Source organism: Hyaena hyaena, unplaced genomic scaffold (assembly GCF_003009895.1).
Source record: "Hyaena hyaena isolate Hyena2069 unplaced genomic scaffold, ASM300989v1 scaffold_96, whole genome shotgun sequence".
In the NCBI taxonomy this organism is placed as follows: domain Eukaryota; kingdom Metazoa; phylum Chordata; class Mammalia; order Carnivora; family Hyaenidae; genus Hyaena; species Hyaena hyaena.
Window position 1 is genome coordinate 289,972 of NW_024080729.1, and position 15,225 is coordinate 305,196.

At 53.5% G+C, this 15,225-nt stretch overlaps 1 protein-coding gene across 1 annotated transcript in view; it reads left to right on the plus strand.

Annotated features, from left to right (window-relative positions):
• Nucleotides 1–290: 290 nt before the first annotated feature.
• KCNK5 (potassium two pore domain channel subfamily K member 5) overlaps nucleotides 291–15,225 on the plus strand; it is a 37,962-nt gene continuing 23,027 nt past the window's right edge. Inside the window, exon 1 of the mRNA XM_039235329.1 lies at nucleotides 291–850. Within this exon, the coding sequence (XP_039091260.1) occupies nucleotides 665–850 (186 nt within the window). The 5' untranslated portion in view covers nucleotides 291–664. The remainder of the gene's footprint in view (nucleotides 851–15,225) is intronic.

The following is a 15,225-nucleotide window of genomic DNA, read 5'->3' on the forward strand; positions in this document are numbered from 1 at the left end:
GGTTAATACCACCAGCGCTAACAACAAACGCGAGCCCTGGAGACCCCCACCCCTCCGGCACCGCGGGGCGTGCAGCTTCCCCTGGCGGCAGCCCCCGGGAGCGCACGGAGCTCCCAGTGACTTCTCCGGACCGCCAGCCGCGGGCCCTGGGCGGGGCGGGGCCTGCGCGGGGCGGGGCCTACGCGGGGGCGGTGCAGGGGAGGGGCGGGGCCTGCACGGGTCCCACCCCCGCGGGACCCGGCGCGGGAGGGCGCGCGCGCTGGGCGCTGGTTAAAGAGGCGCGCGGAGGCGGGCGCGGCGCACACTGCTGCGGCTCGCGGAGGGCGGCCCACGTGTCTCCCTAGACTCTGGCCTTGAGTTCCCCCAGCTCCCTTTACCCCAGCGAGCCAGGGCGCCCCCTTGTCCCGCTTCGGTGTTCACCTACCAATCCCACCCCACCGCGGGAGCAAATCCTCGTACGTTTCCGCGCACTTGGTGGGCCAACTTGGCGGAGCAACTTTGTCCAAAGAGCGGCGCCGGGGGACGGGGGGGGGCGGGGGGGACAGGGCACTGCGCATGCGGAGCTCCAAATTCAAACAGCTGTTTCCAGAAGCTGTAGGGCGCGTGCACCCGGAGCTGCAGGGGCTAGGGGAGCCTTTCTCCTGGAGGCGGCCGCTTGGGAGCCATGGTGGACCGGGGCCCACTGCTCACCTCGGCCATCATCTTCTACCTGGCCATCGGGGCGGCGATCTTCGAGGTGCTCGAGGAGCCACACTGGAAAGAGGCCAAGAAAAACTACTATACACAGAAACTGCATCTACTCAAGGAGTTCCCGTGCCTCGGCCAGGAGGGCCTGGACAAGATCTTGCAGGTGAGCCGCCGTCTGTGCCCCTATAGACACTGGAAGCCGGCCGGAGCTTTCAGAGTGCTGAAGGGAAGCCCTTCATAACTTTGGATAACGCTCAGTCTCTGGGGGTGGCAGGAAAGGATGTCTCGCATGGGTCTGGCTGCTGGGATCTGTCGTTCACCCAAAGATACGGGGGTCACCCACGCGCGGAGACTCTTTGGGAACCCCGTTTGTCCGGAGAGAAGTTGGGGTTGACCTCCAGGTGAACCGGGCCCCGCGGCGGCTCCCTGGGAGTGTGCGGGTACCTCCCTCGTTGGAGGGGGGCTGCAGGGCGGATAAAGGCGTTTATCTTCTCTTTGAGACGCTCCCGGAGTTCGGGAGTCGAGCTGGGTGCCACCCCTTCGCATCTCCGCCTCCCGGCTCCGGGCCAGTGCGGCGCCCGCCCTGCATGTCTTGGGGAACGTGAGCCGGGCGGAGTGGCTGGAGGGTCCCGCAGTCCCAAACTATGCAAAGAGTCTTACGCTCCCGGACCCGCACCTGGAGTGCTCAGGAAGTGGGTAGGGCGCTCCGTACCGCCCGAGCCCGCGGGATGCGGGTGCTGATGGCCGCAAGGCTGGGGACGCTCAGGCTTCCGGCAGGGCTTATCTCACGGAGACACCTCCCCTCCTCCCCTAGGGCTTGGAGTTAAAAGTTTGTGAAAGTAGCAGGTTGAACAAAAGAACAAAACCCCGGGAATCCTTTTTAGGGGGAAGGAGAAGTAGAGCAGAATGGGAAGTTGGGAAGTGTTGGGGGGTAGTTTCTTCTCCGTGCTGACATTGGGAACCTCTTGTCTTCTGGTTCATGCTCTATGGATGGCTTTGACCTCACTGGAATAAACTGGGGTTGACCCTGGTGGCTGGGATCTTGGGTCTGTTTTAGGCCCAGGGCCCTTCACGCCAGTTTCTCTCTCAGAGGCTCGTAGCCTTAAGCACCCACCCTGCGCTAATGGCTTCTCACGAGTGGAAGGACCAGGACCTAGTCCTCCGCCTGGTGAAGGCTCTAGACTGTGGAGTGGTGTCAGGGTAGATTGTCCAAGGTGTTATTTTTCTCTTGGGGTGAAAGATGCCAGAAAGGAGGTTTGGTGAGGAACAACATTTAATCTACAGCAGCCGCCCAACATTGTATGACTCTCATTTTTCTGGTCTCAGTTTCCCCGTATGTGAAATGAGAATGAACCTGTCTTCATCGGTTTTCCCTGCCCGGGACCGTTGAGAGGTTGAAAGCTTTGGAAAACATGAGGATGTCTTGCCTATGCTGCTCTCTTATTGTCCTTAAATCGACGGACATTCACATGCCTCGGTGTATAGGTACCTACCAGCAGCTGGGCAGGTGAAGACCTGTCCTTTCAGGGGCCAGGGAGACGGGGAGTTTAGGCCAGCACAAGAGGTGTTGCATTTTAGTGGGGAGAGTCTCTGGGCCCTCAGCAGCCCTCAGAGCAGGGGACCTGGGAGGTGAGGTTGGTGGTAGTTGGGGGGGTGGGTGCTTAGCTGGTAATAGCAGGAACTCCTGTGGATGAGTGTCTGCCCTGTGTGTGCGAGTTGGGGAGGGGTCACTTTATAATTTCCCTTGAGGAAACAATTCCCCCCGGAGAGCAGTTGTTGTTTAGTTTGCTCCAGGGCTTTGTTTAGAGGGGGAAGAGGGCAGGCGGGGATGATAAAGAATCAAGCTGCCCTCGAAGTGTTTCCCTCTTCGCCGCAGCAGGGGAAGGAAGGAAAGAATTCAAGGCTGAATGTGGGAAAATAAACTTCAAAACCCACGGAGAAGGGAAAGGGGGGGTGGTCAGGGTAAGGCAGCCGGGTGCAGCTGGTGGTGGTAGCTTTGGAAGTGAGCTTTCTTAAGGGGTTCAAGTCAACAAAAAGCCTCTTCTTTAGAGCTCCTCTTAAACCTGCCAATGATTGCCCCCCAGAAGTGGGCAGGTAACTTTTAGATTTGGGCATCAGGCCAGTCTGATTTGGAGAGGATTATGGACAACCCTGTTCCTCATCCCTGGCCAAAAAACTCTGCAACCTTCTCCAACTTCCCCTCCCATCATAGGAAAAACCCCAGAAGTGAACACTGACTGGTGGAAGCATTTGCTAGCTCACTTTTTAGTCTCCCTGGCTCTGCTTTCTGTTATGTGGCTTGAGGCATTGCCTTCAGCCCCAGGAAATTGGTTTAAGAAAAAAGAAGACTCCAGTTGTGGAAAACTCAAACTTTTTTTTTCCCATCTCTGGCCTGGGGCATTTCCACCTGAGGTTCTGTGTTTTGTCAGGTTCTGAATCACCTTTGTAATCCTAGAGAAGTCCCAAGCTAGGAATTCCTGGGGTAGGGGCTGGGCTCAGTCTGGGTAGGGGTTGTTGTTTTTTTTTGTTTGTTGTTTTTTGTTTTTTTAACACTGGAAACTGCTTGTTCTTTCAAATGCCTGTGAAGGGAATTAGCACAACACACCACACCTTTCATTAGATCTTTGGAAATAGACCCCCCCCCCCCAGCCCCAGTTGTCTGGTGCTTCCTCCCGTTCAAGCTGTGGTTGAACCAAGGTGGCGACCGGACTTTCAAATGCTTACCCTCTCCCACCACAGCGCCTCAGACCCTGTGGTTGACCTCCTTCCTGCCTTCGGAATCACCTTAGACCCTTGCCTCGCCAGCCTCTTCCTGAATTGCAGAGCTTCCCACCAGGGCAGTTAGCATCAACTTGAGCGCCCCTGTGTGTTGGGCACCGTGGCTGGTATGTGCATTTTATGAGAGTGGGCACAGGCCTGTTTTGACATCTGGGTTGGCCATTTACCCATCAAGCCATTGAACTTTGCCTCTTTCCTCTATGCACAGTCAGGGTCTGGTGAGGATCATCAGGTCTAGTAGAAGCGTTAGGTAAGATGCCTACAGATGTGACTTAGAGTGGGCACATCTCCCCCTGTTGTTCGTGTTTATTGAGCACACATCAACCTAGTGCTTTACCTGCATCAGTTCAGGTACTTTTTACAGCAACCTTATGATTCAGATAAGGAAACTGAAGGTCATGGAAGTTGAAGTGGCCTTGGTGACGCAGCAGGAGGGCACAGCCTGGGGTGGGAACCTGGGGTCCTTCAGAGCCAGCCCCTTGTATACCTTTGCCCTCCTTAGGCCTGTGAAGCTGTTGAACGGTGAGTCTGTACGTGAGCTTAGTGTATTGGTTCAGCTGGACTCTGGTCAGCTGGGAAATTCTATTTTCTGTTCCCCCTAGAACAGGCACTGGCACGCCAGCCTCCTGTGCTGGGCCTTGCCAAGCCGACACCTCCTCCGTTACTGCGGTAAGCATCGGTCCACCCCTCCCTTGGCAGCACAAAAGAGCAAAGGGTTGGATGCAGTGAAGGGGGGCAGTCTCAACCTTCACTTCCCGTGTGCAATGATCATAAACAGGAAGGATTTGAGAACTCCCTGCACCAGAGCCTTGAATAAGCACTTTCTATACGTCCTTACTTTAATCTTGGTGACCACACCCTTTTATAGATGAGGACAATGATATAACTTGCCCAGGATTATATAGTGCAGAATCAGGTTTCACACTGAAGCGTAGTCATTCCACAGTACCTGAGAATTCGTCAACGAGCATTTATTAAGTGTCCACTGTGTGCCAGGTGCTAGGCAAGGCTCTGGGAGTGCAAAGATGGATTAAGACACCGCCAGGCTCAGACTGGCTGCTGGGGAGAAGGACGAATAAACCCACCATGGTGTGATGGTTCGTGAGGGCCCCCAGGACCAGCCTGAGGGGTCAGGGAGGGCTCTCAGGAGATGATGACTTCCAGTGGGGTGCTTGATCTAAGAGGGTTTAAGAGGGAGAAGAAGCAGGGAGAGATTGAGGTGTTCCTGCTGTGGGTCTTTAGACACTCATGTCTCCCAGGGGTGTGGTAGGGGTCACCCCATGCCCTGCCTTCCACTGGAGCACCCCATCCCTAACCCTGGTTTTTCCTGACCAGTTTCCAGAAGCCTCTTGGATCCCTCTGGCCTCCGTGCTGGCTCCAAACTACATTATCCTATGTGGAGGTTTTTGGCGTGTGCCGGACCCCCCTCCTTTTATTTTCTGGACCCTTCCTATTCTGTACATGCTCCAGTCTGCAGTAGTCAGTCAGGCTGATTCCAGTTTTGAGGTTCTGTCATCGTGTTTCTAACACCGATCCTCCTGCTAAAATTTGAAAATATAACCATGGATTATGTGCTGAAGTTCCCTCTGACCAAATGATGTAATGGTCTGACCAAATGATGCCCTTAGAATGGGGCACATTCATTGAATTTCTTTGAGAATTGAGGGTTAACATGAAAACCTCTTTTGTTTCAAGCCTTGTTGGAAATTGTAAAGCACACTGGTCCACTTAACTGCCTTTGGAAGTAAAGGGAACACAATAGATCTTTTGATTATCCCAGATCACGGAGGCCTCCACGTCATTAGTTCAAACTTGGATCCTCACTGTCTAGAACTGCAGAAGTGGAAAGTAGGGAAGTTGGGGTTTTGAGAGGAAATGGAAGAAAGAGGTCCCCTCCTAATAGGCCATTTGTTTATGTTCTGCTCAAAGTTGAGGGCAGCCAAAATAATAATAATAATTGTTAAATCGGTAAATCCGCCTCAGTTAACTGCTCTAGTTAGAGTTTTAACAGTTAAAGTGAATTTTTATTGAATCGTTTTGAGAGTTTTACTAGAGCCCTTAGGATGATTGCAGATGGCATGGTATTAAGAGACTTACTGAGGGTGGGAATTAGCAAGTGTTGAAAGGTTCTAGTGGGGATGGGGGGAGCCCTATAGGAGGGAGCGCAAGGGAGGTGATGAGTGTTGCTTCTAAATATTTTCCTGGGGTTTTGCCCTATTTATAGTTTTACATTTAAAAGAAATCCTCCAGTTTTGGATGCTGTGCTTGGCTGGCTCTGACCTCAGGCTGAGAGCTTTCATCTTGAACTTGGCTGTTTGCTGTCAGATTGGGCTCAGCCTCTGAACTCTCTGTGTGGTGGGGGGCAGGGAAGTATAAGGCTTTGGGGAGCAGAGGAGCCAGGCTCCTGAGACAACCCCCAATATAGTCTTTGTACAAATTGGGGTGCAAGAGCCACTTGGCCAAAACTGGGTGATACAGAGAGGCCACGTGTTCTGGGTACTATAAGAAAGCACAGGAAACAGGCTTGCCTCTTTCCCGTGTTCCCTTTGGGGGAATGGAGAGGGTCCTGGTGAGTCTCCTGGGAGATTCCACTGAGAGTTGCCAGGGACCCTTAGAATAGAGCAGAGGAGGCCTGACCTGGCCATCCTACCCAAGGATGGATTTTACATGGATAGAGGACAGGCACACCGCAAATATCACCCTCACTGTTTGCGTAGACGAGTGCTTGGCACGTAGTGCTCATTAAGTGTTAGTGTTAGCCACCGCTGCTGCCACTGCTACTATTCCTAGACAACCCTGCTGTGTGAGGGGACTGCCCACATACGTGTGGTTCACACAGTAGCAGGAAGACCTTCCTGAAGCAGAGGAAAGGTCAACCAACTTTTTTATATTGTAGTAAAAAACAGATAACAAAGCTTACTATCTTAGCTGTTTTGAAGAGTCCGTTCATTCTTGTTAAGTATATTCACATTTCTGGGAAACAGCTCTAAAAGAACTTTTTCATCTTGCAAAGCAGATTCTATTGCCATTAAACAACTCCCCTTTCCCCTCTCCCCCCAGTCCCTAGTAACGAGCAATCTACGTTCTGTTCCTGTGAATTTGACTACTTCAAACACCTTCCAAGGGGAGTCCTAGCATTTGGCTTTTTGAGTAAAATGGTGCCACCACTATGGAAAACAGTGTAGAGGTTCCTTAGGAAATTAAAAATGGAATGATCCAGCAGTCCCTCTTCTGGGTATATGTCAACCACATTTTTAAAGAGCTAGACAAAGAAGGGGGGATGGTGGGTCCTTCTTGCCCACAGCCCTCAGGGAGGAGTAAAAGTGTGTGATGGTCCTGGGCTCCAGCCACAGAGCTCAGAGGTGATGGTCAGATGACAGAGCCCTCTGGGTTTAGCCAAGGAATTTGAACTGACCAAATTTTTGCAATTTTTAAGTCAGGGAGTGAACAGCACTTCAGAAAGTTCCCTCTTCCTTCATAGGCGTGGCAACTTAAAAGAAGTGGAATCTTGACTTTAAATTAACAGCATTTCTGTGGGCTGATCCCTTCATCCCATGGGTGTTCTGATAAGGATGCTTCCTCCCTTCAACTTTCTAATGTGATGGAGCATGGGTTTTTCCACCAAAGCCCACAGAGCCAACACCCCCAGCACAGCCCATCTACCCTCCCTCACACTCCAGGTTTCAGCTCGGGAGGGCACCTTACCAAGAGCCTCTTAGGAGGTTTAAGTGTGGTTTTAGGTTTAAGTTAAGCCCATCCACCCTCCCTCACACTCCAGCTTTTCAGCTACGGAGGAGGGCCCCTCTCCTACCTCCTAAACCTTGGGAGGTTTAAGTGTGGGTTCCTGTCCCAGCCAAAGACACCCCCCCCCCCCAATTTGGTAACCTTTCCAGATTATTCCTTAGTGTCCCTTGATGTAAAAGAGTGGTCGTGGGATATTGCAGCTCTCTACAGCTGCCTGGGGCCTCTGGGCTTTTGGTGAGGAGTTAATCTGATCCCTGAATTTCAGAGACCTGGGCAAAGAGAGGGTGGGGTCTCAGAGGGGCCTCCCTCCTGGCCAGCATTTTTGTGTGTGCTGAATCCTCAGAAAGCAGATGGGGCCGTAGCCCTTGGGGGCTCAGCCTCGCTGGGCAGAGACACAGGGCCACAGTGGCGAAACGAGGGGAAATGCGGTCCTGGTGCTGAGTGATGGGGTGCACATGGTAGAGGCTGGAGAGATGGGACAGGAGTCACAGGGCCTCAGGATTCAGTTCCTGTTTCTGTGGAACCTCTCAGCCTGCAGGGGATCTGGCTCTGAATGAAACAGAACCCCTATCGTCAGGGAGCCCCCAGTCTAGAGAAAGAAAGGCTAAGGAGCTATCACCTGGTTGACCTTGGTAAGGGCACCTGGAGGTTCTAAGTGTGAACCATGGAGAGATTAATTTCTACTCTTGAATTTAAAAAGCAGGAATTTGAGGCAGGCTGGAAGGTTACCTGCTGTGGGTAGCACCCTGCTGAATTCCTACTGGGTGCCAGGCATTGGGGTTGTACTTTAACTGTGTCTCATTAAACCAGTCTAGTGGGTTCAATGTTACCGCTATGCCCATTCATTGTCCAGGCAAATGGAGGTCAAGGGATTTGCTCAGGTCTACATGGCTAACTGGAGGCTTGAACTTACCCTGCCTTGCTGACTTCAGAGCCAGGAATGGAGAAAGATCCAGGAGATGCCCTTATCAGTACTGCATCCTGGTAGGAGCAACAGAATGGACCATAGAGCTTCAATAGTGTGCCCAACATTGTCCCAGTAGATTGTCCAGCATTCTCCATTTCTTTCAAGTTCACCCACAGCCCTCCCCTCCAAAGAGTTCATGGTCCATACCTGAAAAGTATGGAAGGTTGGCACTGTCTTCCCTTCCAGAGCACGGGCCCCACAAGGCTTTCTCTGCTCAGTCCTGGCTTGTCCCAGGCCCTGGTCTAACCTTTTCCATTCTGGAGGATTCCAGGGGCAGATGGTGTCACGAGTGTCTTCCCTGGGTGGTGGTCACTCAGGATCTGGGGGCAGAGTTGTTCCCTTGTTGGGGGCAGATACCACCCGCTTGCCCTCTCACAGTGCTCTTGGCAGACAGGTCCCTGTGATTGGCTTTGAAATGTGCATTCTATTTTTCCTCTCCTCTATCTAAATATTTGGGTTTCCTGCTGAAACATTTAAGCAGGATTGCGTACTGTGGCTGTTGTCACCTCCCATGGCCCATTTGTAATCTGGCTGCAGCTGCTTAGCTGGGTCCCTCCTAGGAGGGAAAGGCTTGCTTCCCAGCCCCAAGAGAAAAGCCCTGCAGGGTGCTTGATGGCCCAGCCAGTACCCGGTTGTGGACCTGTGCTTGGGGCTGGAGCTGACAGACTCAGATCTGAACCACTGTGTAGGAAATGGAGGATTCTGACCTGCGTTCCAGTTCTCGCTATGGTACCGGTATGTGCTGCGTGACCCTGGCCAGATTTCACTTCTCCAGGACTTCACTTCCTTCAAGTAAATTCATCCATTCAGTCAGGAAGGCTTGAAGTGCCTGTTAAATTAGGCCCAGGTAGGCAGTAGGAGCCCTGCGTGGGCAGGGACATGTGTCCCCACCCTTGGCCCTAATCCACAGACCTGTGCAGTAAGCATGTGGCGTGTAGTCGACCACTGGTGTGCCCACAGTGTCTGCCGGGCCCCAGGTGCCCCGTGGTGTGCCCAGCTATGAGGGGGATGCGGAGAGCCGTATGGACCTTCAGTTCTATGACCAGTCAGGAGGGGCCAGGCCTCTTTGAGATGAAGACACTTTTCTTTTTTTTTTGATGTTTATTTTTGAGAGAGAGCGAGTACACGTTAGGAGAGAAGCAGAGAGAGAGGGAGACACAGAATCCGAGGCAGGCTCCAGTCTCTGAGCTGTCAGCACAGAGCCTGACATGGGGCTTGAGTTTGCAAGCGGTGAGATCATGACCTGAGCTGAAGTCGGATGCTTAGCCTACTGAGCCACCCGGGCACCCTAGAAGGCCCTTTTCTAGGTGACTTGAGCCAGGCCCAGACTACAGCCGCTGCTCTCATAAGCTCCACACTGGAGAGGAGGAAGGGAGTGCCATTATCAAAATGTACTCCCACTTTCCCCTTCAAGCCTCATGATGTGGGGCTGCATTGCCTAGCGGCTTTTAAGGACAGCCTTTCAAGTCACAGCGGCCTTTGCAAGCTGAGAGACCCTGAGTGCACTGCTCTGTCTGAAAGGGAGAGTGAGTGATGGTACCCATCCCAGTGGGAAGAAGATAACAGGAGAACACAGAAAATGTGTGTGATGTTCACTCCCTGCACCTGCCAGGTCCAAGTTCACCCTTATGTTCGGGTTATTGCCACCTGTCTTCCCCTGTGAGGGACTTGACAGAATAAACCGCTTTCCTTCTCTGGGTCATTCTCCCCCACCCCTTGTTTTATGTGCTGTTCCTGAACTCCTCTCTCTGGGATTAGCAAAGCCAATCTGTGTGCGCATTTAACAGGTCTGGGCGCCGGGCTAAATGCTAGATGGGGAGTCTTGGATTCTGCCTTTGAGCCGTGGATTCTGCCTTGGATCCAGTCCTTTATTCAGCAGGTATTTCCTAAGCACATACTATGTGCCCAAACCTGTTAGAGACCTGCTGCAGAGGGAACCAGCCCCGTCCCCGCCTTTTGGGGAATGTCTTCAGACCATGTACCATGGAAATCAGGAGGGCAAGTGGACCCGCCAGGGGGAGGAAAAACACCCCCGTCCCTTTGTGGAAACTGATCTTCAGAGCCTTCTGAGGGAGCAGGAGGAAGGTCCCGCTGTTTGCAGGGGAGAAGGGCATGCCTTGAGCTGGTAACTCTGGCCTGACTGGAGCCTGCATTGGGCTTTTGCTACCCTGTGGCCCACCCTGCAGGGTACCCCCTCCATAGCTGGCCAAGGATGTTGGCCCCAGGGGATGGAGCAGGAGCGTTGGGTAGTGTTGCCTGCAGCACCTGGGTGACCCCTGAGAAGCCTGCCAGATACACAGGCTTTGCACCCTTCCCGGATGCCCACCCTTGGTCTTACTGTGGGTCTCTGCAGCCCCATCCCTCTGAGGTTCCTCACTGGGACCTCTCCTGGGCCTGACTGAGGTGTGGCAAGAAATGCCATCCCTCTGCTAACAGGAAAACCGAGGCCTGGCGGGGAGCTGGGGATAGACTGTAGAGCTAAGCTCAGGTTGAACTAACTCGCCTTGCCCAGGTCAAGAGCCTTTTCCCACGGAGCCATTTGTCACCCTGCCTCTAATCCTCTTAAATGCCCTCTAAATCAGAACCTCGACCGTGTTTTGGGGTGCAGAGCACTTAATGTTACTTAAGCTAAACTGGCCTGCCTGATTTCCTAACCTGCCTGGCACACCCCTTTCTGTGATCTTGAGGGCTAGCTTCCCCACCCACGAGTGAGAATTTCTGGAACAAGAGGCAAAAGTTGAGATTGTGGTAACTAACTGTAGGCTAAGAAAGGAGCAGAAATGATCTCATGCTTCCCCATCACAGGACTCTGTACCCCAAGTGTTTGTACCCAAGGAACTGTGGTTGGTTGGGTGGTTTCTCCACTCCCCTTGGAAGCTGGCAGGGGTGGCCGATGGGGGAGAAGGGTCAGGCTCCGGGCACTTCTCCTGGTGGCAAATCGTACATGGTGAGGCTGGAGAGAGCTTAGTCGTTACCTAACTGACCTCCCTGTCCAGCCACAGAGCCAAGGCCCACACCTTCTGAGGTTATGTAACTTTCCCAAGGTTACTGCACTCACCAGTGGCAGGGAAGTACAATAAAGGAGTAATTAGAGCTAAATGGGGCAATTAGGGAAGGCTTCTTAGAAGCAGTGGCCCCAAGAGGTAGGTTGAAAGGTGACTGCCACACCTAATAGTTCTTCTGGCCACTCTTATAGCCGTCAGGGGTCCTCAGAAACTCCGGTCATGACCCTCCCTCCCCCAAACTCAGAAAACCCTCAGTGGCTTCTCCCTCAGATGAAGCCAACATTCTTGCAGTGGCCGATGTGATGTGGACTCTGCTACCCACGAGGTCTCACCTCTTTCCGGACCCCGACCCTTGATCGCAGTCAGCCTCTATAGGTGGGAGGTCGTCTCATGAGAGTGGAGAGGCGGTCTAAAATGCTGTGCGCTCATTGCAGGTTTTCAGTTTTTATGGAGACATAGTTTTACTGTGTCCCCGAGTAATGCGAGCTACTGTGGGGATGGGTGGCAGAGGGGGCGGAATCACAGTCACAAGACAGTAGTAACGGTAGCTGGCACTCAGTGAGGGAAAGGGTGCCATGTGCCAGGCGAGGGCCATTGTCATGTTGCACCGACTCCCCAGCAATGGTTAAGATAGGTGCTGTGGGGAACTTCATTGTGCAGATAACGTGTCTGAGGCAGAGAGATTAAATAACCTAACCAAGGTCACACAGCTAGTTAGTGGCCCGAACCATTGGAGTCCAGAGCCAGGGCTCTGGGGTGGCCTCTCATGGTGTCCTAAATTAGGGCCAGTCCCTCCAACCTTTCGAGGCTACCAGCCATTGCTTGGGGCTGGATTTTCTTCTCGGGGCCCGTTGGTTCCTTGCACCCCAAAAGCGCTCCATGCCTGCTTGCTGGCCTTTGCTGAGCACTGCATGCTGCGGCCTTATGGGTTCTGACACCACTGTTTCCTGACCACATTGACCACATATAGGTTTACTTGACATTTGCTGTATGAAAACATTTAAAACAGGAAAGCTTGGGTTATGTAAGTGGGAGCCACAGTTCAGAGTCGGGGCTGTCAACTCCTTTCCTGCCCTCAGCCCCTTTTCCCCATCGTCCCTACAGACCCAGTGGGCCCCTACCCTTCACTCCAGAATTTGCAGGTCAGGGGACCCAGGGACCAAGGCTTCGAGAAAAAAAGTCAAGGGGCTAGAGGGGGCCGGTGCAGCTGTCAGCTGTGAGATTTCCATGTGAGTCCCCATATTACTGCCACCTCCTCAGCAGCTAAACCCGCACTTGGGACACGTGCCCCCATTTGGCTTTCCCAGGGAAAGTCCTCCAGCAGGACTCTGGGCTACACCTCGATAGGGAATAGCTGTAGTCTTGCCATTCTCCTGCAGTGGAAATGGCACCCTGCTACTGCCTGCTTGGCTGAGGATAGAGGTCGTGACTCTTCAAGCATGCGGAGGGCGCCAGGACGGGCCCCTGGCGTCTAAGTGTCAGTGCCTTGGCTGTCCTCCCGGGGGAGGGTGGCACCTGTTCACAGACCCTCTGGAGGAGAAAGAACAGCAGCCCCAGACCTTCCCCATCTCTGCTGTGGGAATAACCCTCTGGCCTCCTGGGTCGTGGAATGCATCCTGACAGTGTTGGCTTTGGAAGGACGCCCTTCCCTTCTCAGCATCGTGGCCCCCTGGAGCAGCGGGTGGAAGGGCTGCCTCTCACTGAGGGTAAGGAAGTGCTGAGTGGACTGAGTGGAGCAAGCTGATGCAGTAGTGTCTTGTCAGCACCCCCCTGGGGAGCAGGAAAAGGGAGGGTGTCCTGATTATCAGCTTTTCAACCCCCCATCTCTCCCATCCCCCAGACTCCAGCCGCAGCCCAGAGGCTAACTTGTGAGTGAGTGGCCCAGTGAGCCGGGGCCTAGGGCTTACTCAGCTGACTCGCTGTGTGACTGGGCGAGGTCGCCGCCCCTCTCTGAACCAAGGACTTGCTCTTTAAGGCCAATTAGACACCTAACTGAGCACCTGGCGTATGCCCAGTACGTATGCTGTTTTAAGGACTGGAGATTCTGGGAAGAATTAGACATTCTCTGTTTTTGAGGTTGGCGTGGGACCATGCAATGCATATGGAGGGTTATTGAGTAGGGATGTGGCGGGTTGTGGGGGCCTTGGGTGCCCTCGGAGAGGAAAGTTGCTATGGGCCAGGGGTGTCAAGGAAGTCTCCCCTGTTGAGCCTGGGGGTTGCCTTCCTTTGAGTCTCCTCCTTCTCTGGGCACCTCTTTCCCGCCCTGGGGGTCTGCACTCCTCCCACGCTCCATGAGGCCCTCAACCTGTGCCCCAGTGGATTGCAAGCCTAGCACTGTGTGAGAGGTAATTATTAATGAACACCCTGAACCATGAGGCTGTACTTCTCTTTGCTTCGGTTTCTCTTCCACCAGCCCCTAAATCTCAGAGGCAGGACCCTCACAGCCCTCCTTTGCTTTCAAGTGGACCTACTGCCAATCTGGAAAACTGTCCCTAGCCCTCCCAATGAGGGTCTTGCCCAGCCAGATTCTGCGTCCACCCAGCAAGCACTCGGGGACTTCCCACACCTCTCTGAACCTTACATGCACACTGCCCTCTTGGGACAGGTCAATAGGTTGTCTGGCGAAGTGTCAGCATCTCCCTGGGTTGGGTGTGCATTGGGTCTAGACCCAGGGCAGGCACCATGATGCTGGGGGCAGGGCAGCTTTGGAAACATGAGGGGCACTTTCGGGTCCTGCTCCAGAAATTTCCCATCTGCATCAAGCCTGCTGGGACTCAGGTTCACTGATCTCAGCTCTGGCACACCCTCTCTTTCTGGAACATTCCAGGGCTGAGAGCTGCATGTGGTCAAACCCCCTGACTCCTCTCCCTGCTCTGTGTTGGGGTCACTGTGTACAGGTCTCAAAACTTCCCCTTCCTGGAGCTGGTCTTGTGTCTATGGACACTCCTCCGCACCTCTCCCCCGCTGCTCTGTACACGCAAGCTAGTCCTTCCCTCTTGACCGTCCTGGCTGTGTGGCCAGTGGATGGGAAACCCTCAGACACTACCACGGGGACACCCGGTGCGTGAGCTGCCCAGGCCCCTGGGGTGGGGGTGGTTTCAGTTGGTGTTTCTCAGAGTGAGACTGAGCTAGAAGCCAGACTTCAAGTTAAGCAAAAACAAGACTGGGGGTGAGGGCAGCTGCAACTGTGAAGTTAGCGTGGGCTTCTGTTAGCATTGAGTCATAGAAACTTGATGTAAAAACAGAAGGCGTTAGTGCTGACTTGGAGGCAGGATTATTGATGGCTTTTTCTTTCTCTGCCTCCCCAGTTTTCTGAAATGCTGTTGTAATGCCTTTAAAGCACAGAAATTGAATTTTCTCTAAGGATTAGATATGTGCTTATATCATTAGCCACTTCTGTGCTAGCTTTTTTCATTTTTAATGTATGAGGTGCACCAAGCAAAATCATGGTTTTAACAGAACGTACTCTAAAACCTGGTGTCAGTTCTGTGGTTGCCAAACTGTGTTGCTATTGTTTTTAAATTTCGCTGCCAAAGTGGTGACTTCCTGGGCAGCAGTGCTGTTGAACACTTTGAGGGGAAGGGTCTCAACATCTGGGGAAACCAGGCTTGGGGGGGGGGGGGAGTTGGTCTGCAGACCAAGGTGTTTGAGACGGGACACACAAGGCGGCGGTCACCAAGAAGAGGGTGCAGTTCCCTGAGAGACCCCCGGCAGAGCCAGGGAGCCCCAGCAGCTGTACCCAGTTCTGGGCACAGTGTCCCCTACAAGGGACAGTGTCTTCCAGAGGCCCATGGACAGGTGTTACATTGCATCCAGCTCTGCCAGGTCCCACAGGGGCACAGGGAGACCATGCCCTGCCATTTGGTTGAACACAAAGCAGAGGCAAGAGTTGGGTGTGCCCAGGACCATGCATGTAATTCAGAGTCAGGAGCGTGCTGCAGTTTACACCGGAGGCTTGGGTGCACTTGGGGGCCCAGGGGAAGGCGGACTCTGCCTGGGAGAGAATCTGGCTAGGATGTGCTGTGTTTCACTCTGCATCCGTAT